The sequence below is a fragment of the Nomascus leucogenys genome, chromosome 9 (assembly GCF_006542625.1).
Source record: "Nomascus leucogenys isolate Asia chromosome 9, Asia_NLE_v1, whole genome shotgun sequence".
NCBI lineage: Eukaryota > Metazoa > Chordata > Mammalia > Primates > Hylobatidae > Nomascus > Nomascus leucogenys.
In genome coordinates, this window is record NC_044389.1 from 70399493 (window position 1) to 70409026 (window position 9534).

Sequence of the window (9534 nt, forward strand, 5' to 3'; positions counted from 1 at the left end):
TGTTTATAGATTGTTAAAGATGCCTCAGGCAACGTCGAGGCTGCTGCATGTGGACAGTTTCTTGAATTATAGCACAGAAACTTTAATACCTACCTCAAGAATGATAGGGGTCTTAAATAGGCAGTCATATTTACTAAAGAAACCTAGAGTTTTCTTAGATTGCCAACCTTGGTAAGACAAGAAATGTCAGGGTGACAGAGTTTAAGTGGCTCTTTTCAGGTATGTTACACTGATTCTCTATATTTAAGATGTGAAACAGCCTCACAGGAGCTGTTTAATTAAGTGAAAGTAAGTCTAGTCCTTTTGGAACCGAACGGTTCAGTGAGCAAATACACATCACCAAGTGAAGGAAGTGGGGAGGTTATTACGTGCTTCATAGACACGATGACACTTTATAACCCCATATCAGGGATCCTAAACAGTGATTGGTTGAGAAAATTATCAAACTGAGTTTAAATTTCGGCAAGTACAAAATTGTCATGCAAAAGTCCAGGACAGTGGGCCACTTTCAGTCTTCAAAGAGAAAGATAAGAAATTCTGGATTTTCAAAATCCTTTTGAAGTCTTTTAAGGTAAGATGAAATATCCTTTTTAGTCAGAACCAACTGATTCATTTAGAAAGAACTTTGAATTTCAAAGATGAAGCCAGTTTGATTTTAAGAAGCAAATACCCCTTAACAATTAGATTGTTTGCTTCCTTTTTGACTTGTCATATTGATAGTATGTATAAAAGATAACGGACAATTATGACCTAAGGAAGAGATAGATTGGGAAGAAGAAAGACCTCGTACTGAAAAATTGGCCAACTGAGGTGGAAATTTGACAATTAACTCTCTGGGCACTTTGATTAGTTTTGATAAAAAATGAGATAACTCAGATTTCAAAAAATCCACCTTGGGCTTTCAAACAAGGCTTTAATTAGGCTTTGCTTTTTAGTATTTTATTACTTACTATTACTTATTATTTATTGTCCCACATGAAATGAAATTTAGCAATCACTAATGATGCCAAATCTAATTGCTAAATGAAATGAAGCTAAATCTCATTTCATTAGTAACAATAAATGAAATAATCTGATGGAGGTTCACAAATTCTGAAGTCTCTGTTTCATGCTGAGATCACCTGGGCCATTTTTATAGTAGTCTTTGGAGTCATTCACCTGCCTTGGAAATGGTGATAACCATTATGGAATTGTTCTGGAGTGGAGCTGAAAGAGAGGTGTAGTGGTCAAATTTCTGAACTGTAGCTCAGAAACTGGACACACATCACTCTGGCCTTGGCTGCAGGTACCGTTCCAGTATGCTGTGGCTCTTCCAAATCACAGTGCAGATGGGCCTTCTGCAGAACTATGTAATGATTAGGCTTGGGACTGCAAAGTACAGGATAACTGTGGCTTAGTAAACGGCTGGCCTTCAACATTTGTGCCCCAGAGCTCTGCACGATACTTGTCCTGGTGTCACCTCAGCCTCACTTGAATCTATGGCATTTCAGAAGGAGCTCTAGCTGTTCTTGGATTTCTGTTGAACAGCTAAAAGAGTGAGCACTTTTTTCCCCCTCAGTAGCTCTGGAACCGTGTCATCTCTCCTGTGAGAAAACGCCAATAATTCTCATGACAGTTGACATTCAGTGAAGTTTTATTATGTTTTCACTATCACCATTAAATTCAATCAAAGCCATTTTATGACATGCAGCATTATAATCTATACATCTGGTGGGAGTTCATGAAATAGGAGTAAAACTCTCTACGGTAATGGCATCATTACATCAAGAAATCCAACTTGCAATATAAATTAATATTCTTGCTCACACAGATTATAAAATGTCTATTCCAACTTATCAGAAACATATATTAGACCACTTCTAAATTTGAATTCTAACAGGGATGAAGAATCCTGATTTTAGAAGTCCCATATAATAATTGCTGTCCTTTATTCGAAAATTGCAAAGTGCCGGAAGCAATGCTAGATATTGCTTATAGTCATAAATATTTATCAACAACATTCAGAAAATGTCTTTTTCTGTGCTTTGCATTAGAATACAATAATCACCCAGACACTCTCCTGGGCCTCAGGAGCTTACAGTAAATCAGGGCAACACATAAGTAACTAGGCAATTTTAAACAGTGCATTGCGTTACCAGTGAGATGTGCAAAATTACTTGATATAAAAAGGAAAGAGATACCAAATACCCTTTGAAGTGGAGTCAGAGAGGGCTTCTCAGAGATACTTCTGCCAAACTTCAGGATAATCCTGAGATACAGGTTTTGTTATTATTCCAGGAGGAGGGATAATAAACCTACTTAAATTTCTCAAGCTTACACAGCAAGTAGCAGGGGTAACATTTGAACCCAGGTCTCTGAATACAAACCCCGTATTATTTCCACTAGCGTAGTCTCCCTCATGTTAGTAATTTTTTTCTCTTAAAGTCTGGTATAGCACAATTCTATAGATTTGGAGTAAGGATGACAAGTGTTTTATCTTTTAAGCACAATTTCAGCAGAATTAGTTAATACTTGATTAAAGCTATTCAGAAGAGAAATAGATGTTTTTACATCCAAGAATTGCAGAAGAACAAAGTTACAGCTATGCCCTTTGTACCTATATGGCTGTTTTCCTTCATTGGCACAGGCAGAAAAAAATCTAGGAAGCTACATTAGTGCTGAGCCTGGTGATGCCCCCATAACCACACCAGGTATGTTCTGGAATGTCTTCTCATGTTAGATACATGCTTCTTGTCCAGGAAAAGGGCAAACGCTTGCATATCAAAATAATATAGTACTACGATTATCCCTTTACTTTATAAGTAATTTTGTGCTCTTCCTTTTTTATACAGCCATTGATTATTATTATTCCTAAAGAAAATGAAGATAATTACATATTTTTGCATTTGGGCAGTATCATGGGCCATTCCAGTAAGTATGCCTTTCTTAGAAAACCTCTTCACTTTGTTATCTCTTTTAACCTAACATTAATACAAAATGTAGTGTGTGTGTGTGCATGCGTGTGTGTGTGCATGCATGTGTGTGTATATATGTTTCCTTAATATTTTTTTTAACAGGCTGAGTCTAAACATTTAGACTTGCACCAAGGGCTTTATGTGATATCTGTGAGGTTTCAACAAAACCACTCCAACTCATCATCTCATTCTTCTATAGAAACTCATCTCTTGTCTGAAGGATTATTATTATTTAAAACATTTATTCAGATTAATTTACTCTGAATGCCCAGAAGTCATGGAGACTTTGTCCATCTTTGCTTCATACTCTGTGAATTTCATTCTAATATGAACAAAGTCTGTGCTGTTTAGGAAGTTTCCAAGAAAGAATAATAAGAAAAAGTAGATTTTTTTTCAACATATAGGAAACTAATGTTTCACTCAGAGTTATTATTTATGTGGTCACTGTGGAAAATTTGGAATATATGATAAATACCAATAAAAAATTGAGAAAACTCAACCATTTATAATTTTACTAGCCAGCCATCATGTTTAACATTTTCATATGCTTTCATAATACCAAGCATTTGGTATTTATGTAGTTGCAAATGTTCTCAAGCATTTCAAATGTGCTCTTCAGAGCACAGAAGTATACCAGCGTAATACTTGATTTTGCTTCTGTGCAGGCTCTGGTTATGCCTCCTGTTTTCTTAAGAGTTTTCATCAGGATTACACTTAGAGCAGGTTTGTGCTAGTGCAAGAGGCTTTTGGTACTGAAACACCAGAGGTCTATCCCCTCGTCTTTCTACAAGACTCTTTCCTTCTACAGTTGAGATAAGTGGGCTGATCTAACACGTCCATAAAATTGGTAATACCACAGTGAAAAATATCCATGTGCCCAGTTTAAATTCTACACAAGCCCTGTAAGAAGCCATTTCTCTTTTCTCTGATTAGATCATACTTTGGCCTTTGTGTTAAACCTTTCTTCTTCATGGAGGGAAGAATTGTGTGTGTGTGTTTGTGTGTGTGTGTGTATGCTCACGCACATATTCACAGATAAGAACCTTTTCAATAGCCAGGATTTTCTACTTGGCAGGTTCCACAAAGCAAACCACTGGAGAGACATGTAGAAAAATCCGTGAATTTGCATCTCCTGGCAAGATCAAATGTGTCAGTACAGGTATAGGATGTAATATATTTCATTTTATTTCCTATTTCTTAGTTGCTACATTCCATTAACTTCCCCAAGAATGCAATTTGCTTTCCTTCAAGATCATTGATACTTATAATTGATTGAATTGTTTCCTTTTCAGGATGAGTTAAATGCCAGTGGCACCATCAAAGAAAGTGGTGTCCCCGTGCATGAAGGTGATAGAGGAAGGCAAGAGAATACCCAAGATGGTCACAAGGGAGAAGGGAATGGCTCTGAGTGGGCAGAATTAGGAGTGAAGAGTTTTTCTACATATTCCACATTAGCAAACGAAGAGGTGAATATTGAGGGCTGGAATGAGGACACAGGAAAAGCAGAAACATATGGTCATGACGGAATACACGGGAAAGAAGAAAAAACCACAGCAAATGGCATCCAGGGACAAGTAAGCATCATTGACAATGCCGGAGCCACAGACAGAAGCAACACTAATGGAAATACTGATAAGAATACCCAAAGTGGGGATGTTGGTGATGCAGGTCGCAATGAGGATGCTGCTGTTGTCCAAGAAGATGGACTTCAAGTAGCTGGAAGCAATAACAGTACAGACAATGAAGATGAAATAATTCAGAATTCTTGTAGAAATGAGGGTAATACAAGTGAAACAATACCTCAGATCAACAGCCAGAGAAATGGGACTAAGGAGGCTGAGGTAACACCAGGCAGTGGAGAAGATGCTGGCCTGGATAATTCCAATGGGAGTCCTAGTGGGAATGGAGCAGATGAGGATGAAGACGAGGGTTCTGGTGATGATGAAGATGAAGAAGCAGGGAATGGAAAAGACAGTAGTGATAACAGCAAGGGACAGGAGGGCCAGGATCACGGGAAAGAAGATGATCATGATAGTAGCATAGGTCAAAATTCAGATAGTAAAGAATATTATGACCCTGAAGGCAAAGAAGATCCCCATAATGACGCTGATGGAGACAACACCTCCAAGAGTGAGGAGAATTCTGCTGGTATTCCAGAAGACAATGGCAGCCAAAGAACAGAGGACATCCAGAAGCTCAACCACAGAGAAAGCAAAGGTGTAGAAGACGGAATCACCAAAGAATCAGAGCCACATGCTGTTGGGAAGAGCCAAGATAAGGTTAGTCTGTAAAGCTGATTTCTTTCAATGGCAGTTTAAATTCTCCCCCTCCATCTATTGATGCTAGCACAAAAATAAACCATGACAAGCATCCATGTATTTTTGCATCCACATTACTTGACTATTTAAGGAAAAGCTAGAGTCCTTACTAGACTTCGAGATAGAACAACTTTAAAAATCTTACATTTCTGAGAATTTAGTTGTAATTCTAGAAAAGTCTTATGTGAAATCATGGATCCCCCATGTAATTGTTTACAAAAGTTCCTACTGGGTAGGGAATGTGGATGAATTTTTAAGGAATCTAAGCACCAGGATGCTTTCAATTACAGAATAAAGCAGATTTTCACAAATAACTGTGAAGTACTAGAAATGTAACTCGTATCCCTATGGCAACTTTTCCCAGTTATTCTTCCTGAGATCAATGCAATTTTGCAGCAAATATTCACTAGGTAATCATTCTTTCCACCATCCTTCCATAGGGAATAGAAATCAAGGGTCCCAGCAGTGGCAACAGAAATATTACCAAAGAAGTTGGGAAAGTCAACGAAGATAAAGAGGATAAAGGACAACATGGAATGATCTTGGGCAAAGGAAATGTCAAGACACAAGGAGAGGTTGTCAACATAGAAGGACCTGGCCAAAAATCAGAACCAGGAAATAAAGTTGGACACAGCAATGCAGGTAGTGACAGCAATAGTGATGGATATGACAGTTATGATTTTGATGATAAGTCCATGCAAGGAGATGATCCCAATAGCAGTGACGAATCTAATGGCAATGATGATGCTAATTCAGAAAGTGATAATGACAGCAGTAGCCGGGGAGATGCTTCTTCTAACTCTGATGAATCAAAAGATAATGGCAACGGCAGTGACTCAAAAGGAGCAGAAGATGATGGCAGTGATAGCACGTCAGACACTAATAATAGTGACAGTAATGGCAATGGTAACAATGGGAATGACGACAATGACAAATCAGACAATGGCAAAGGTAAATCAGATAGCAGTGACAGTGATAGTAGTGACAGCAGTGACAGTGATAGTGACAGCAGTGACAGTGACAGTAGTGATAGCAATAGCAGTGATAGTAGTGACAGCAGTGACAGTGACAGCAGTGATAGCAACAGTAGCAGTGACAGTAGTGATAGCAGTAACAGTGACAGCAGTGATAGCAGTGACAGTGATAGTAGTGACAGCAGTGACAGTGACAGCAGTGATAGCAGCAATAGCAGTGATAGTAGTGACAGCAGTGACAGTGACAGCAGTGATAGCAACAGTAGCAGTGATAGTAGTGACAGCAGTGACAGTGACAGCAGTGATAGCAACAGTAGCAGTGATAGTAGTGATAGCAGTGACAGTGACAGCAGTGATAGCAACAGTAGCAGTGATAGTAGTGATAGCAGTGACAGTGACAGCAGTGATAGCAACAGTAGCAGTGATAGTAGTGATAGCAGTGACAGTGACAGCAGTGATAGCAGTGACAGTGATAGTAGTGATAGCAGCAATAGCAGTGACAGTAGTGACAGCAGTGATAGCAGCGACAGTAGTGATAGTAGTGACAGCAGTGATAGCAGCGACAGTAGTGATAGTAGTGACAGCAGTGACAGTGACAGTAGTGATAATAGTGACAACACTGACAGCAAGTCAGACAGCAGCAAATCAGATAGCGACAGCAGTGATAGTGACAGCAAGTCAGACAGCAGCAAATCAGATAGCGACAGCAGTGATAGTGACAGTAAGTCAGACAGCAGTGACAGCAACAGCAGTGACAGTAGTGACAGTGATAGCAGCGACAGCAGCAATAGCAGTAAAAGCAGTGATAGTAGTGACAGCAGTGATAGCAGTGACAGCAGCAGTAGCAGTGACAGCAGCAACAGCAGTGATAGTAGTGACAGTAGTGACAGCAGCAATAGTGACAGCAGCAATAGTAGTGAAAGCAGTGATAGTGACAGCAGTGATAGTAGCGACAGCAGCAACAGCAGTGACAGCAGTGATAGCAATGACAGCAGCGATAGTAGTGACAGCAGCAATAGCAGTGACAGCAGTAATAGTAGTGACAGCAGCGATAGCAGTGACAGCAGTGATAGTGACAGCAGTGATAGTAGTGACAGCAGTGACAGCAGCAACAGCAGCAATAGCAGTGACAGCAGCAATAGTAGTGACAGCAGTGACAGCAGCAATAGCAGTGACAGCAGCAACAGCAGCAATAGCAGTGACAGCAGTGATAGCAGTGACAGCAGTGATAGCAGTGATAGTGACAGCAGTGATAGCAGTGACAGCAGCAATAGCAGTGACAGCAGCAATAGCAGTGACAGCAGCGACAGCAGTGATAGCAGTGACAGCAGCGATAGCAGTGACAGCAGTGACAGCAGCGAAAGCAGTGACAGCAGCGATAGCAGTGACAGCAGCAACAGCAGTGACAGCAGTGATAGCAGTAATAGTGACAGCAGTGACAGCAGCGACAGCAGTGACAGCAGCGAAAGCAGTGACAGCAGTGACAGCAGCAATAGCAGCGACAGCAGCGACAGCAGCGACAGCAGCGACAGCAGCAATAGCAGCGACAGCAGTGACAGCAGCAATAGCAGCGACAGCAGCGACAGCAGCGACAGCAGCAATAGCAGCGACAGCAGTGACAGCAGCAATAGCAGCGACAGCAGCGACAGCAGCGACAGCAGTGACAGCAGTGATAGCGACAGCAGTGACAGCAGCGATAGCAGCGACAGCAGTGACAGCAGCGATAGCAGCGACAGCAGCGACAGCAGTGACAGCAGCGACAGCAGCGACAGCAGCAATAGCAGTGACCGCAGCAACAGCAGCGACAGCAGTGATAGCAGCGATAGCACATCTGACAGCAATGATGAGAGTGACAGCCAGAGCAAGTCTGGTAACAGTAACAACAATGGAAGTGACAGTGACAGTGACAGTGAAGGCAGTGACAGTAACCACTCAACCAGTGATGATTAGAACAAAAGAAAAACCCATAAGATTCCTTTTGTGAAAAGTTTGGTAATGGGATAGGAAAAAAAGATTTCTAAGAAAGTAAAGAAAGGGGAGAAATAAACAGAAGACGTATGTAAACATCCACAAAAACAACTGGGGGAATCCAGTCAAAGAGTTGGATTCAGAACCAAGACCTAACTCCTGCAGAGAGAGACTATGAATGCATGACCTTTGGTACATGCCTGTTAATATTCATGTTCTGAAAATATTTTGTTAAAAGTGTAAATCTAAGCATAAAAGAACAATTAAAATATTCTTTAATACTTCACGCAGAAACCTCAAGTAATCACTACATGATAACTTCAATTTAAGTGCCATGTGCTGCAGAGAATGCAGCAGGCAGACACATCTTAAAAGCAACCTGTGGCATTGCCTTAAGTCTCCATAGTTATGTATTCTGGAAGGTGATCTGCTTACCGCTGAGTAAAAGATGCTGTACTGTGATAGCCAACTTGGCTTTGGATTCAGTTGCTTGTTCTATGGAAGAAATACATTTATTTGTTACATGAAAAAAAATTGCAGCTACTATTCAACCTACCTGGGCTATGGGAATAATCTTTCTAATGATCAAATAGAGTAGTTATAAATCACAGAAATTCTAAAGATTGCTAGTCAGAAAGAGCTCAGAGACGGGTTGATGTATAAAATCTGATCTGTAATCTGATGTATAGCATCTGATGTTAAAATCTGATGTAAAAAAATACATCTCAACAAACCACTGGAAATTTAGTACAAAGTCCCTTAAACTATTGTCAAAGCTGATGCAGTGCTTAGAACAGTGTCTTAGTCCCAGGAGCCACTCTCTAAATGTTAACCAGTAAATGACACATGAATGACTCTGGAGGAGCATCACTTAGAAGCGCGGTGGTTCACGCCTGTATCCCAACACTTTGGCAGGTCGAGGTGGGCGGATCACAAGGTCAAGAGATCGAGACCATCTTGGCCAACGTGGTGAAATCTCGTCTCTACTAAAAATACAAATATTAGCTGGGAGTGGTGGCACGCGTCTCTAGTCCCAGCTACTTGGGAGGCTGAGGCAGGAGAATCGCTTGAATCCAGGAGGCGGAAGTTGCAGTAAGCTGAGATCGTGCCACTGCACTCTAGCCTAGTGACAGAATGAGAGTCCGTCTCAAACAAACAAACAAACAAACAAACAAACAAACAAACTGTGTTATGTGGTATCAATTATTTATCTTTACATCAGTCTCACCAAGTCATTCTTAGTTCACATTTCCCTTGAAAACCTCAACATGCCAAAACTTCTAAACCAGACCCTGAGTCTCCCTTCCCACTATTAATCTC

The 9534-nt window shown here is 40.6% G+C and overlaps 1 protein-coding gene across 1 annotated transcript; it reads left to right on the forward strand.

The window, feature by feature from the left end:
- The first annotated feature begins 2859 nt into the window (after positions 1-2859).
- DSPP (dentin sialophosphoprotein) lies at positions 2860-8196 on the forward strand. The gene is made up of 4 exons (XM_030818450.1): positions 2860-2910; positions 4030-4113; positions 4247-5233; positions 5713-8196. The coding sequence occupies exons 1-4, from the start codon at positions 2860-2862 to the stop codon at positions 8194-8196; spliced, it is 3606 nt and encodes a 1201-aa protein (XP_030674310.1).
- The last annotated feature ends 1338 nt before the right edge of the window (positions 8197-9534 follow it).

Bases quoted from the DNA above. Each gene is read 5' to 3' on its own strand.
- DSPP (XM_030818450.1), top strand. From the start codon at position 2,860: ATGAAGATAATTACATATTTTTGCATTTGGGCAGTATCATGGGCCATT. The intron at 4,114-4,246 runs GTATAGGATGTA...TTTCCTTTTCAG, and splicing joins GATCAAATGTGTCAGTACAG to GATGAGTTAAATGCCAGTGG. The intron at 5,234-5,712 runs GTTAGTCTGTAA...ATCCTTCCATAG, and splicing joins TTGGGAAGAGCCAAGATAAG to GGAATAGAAATCAAGGGTCC.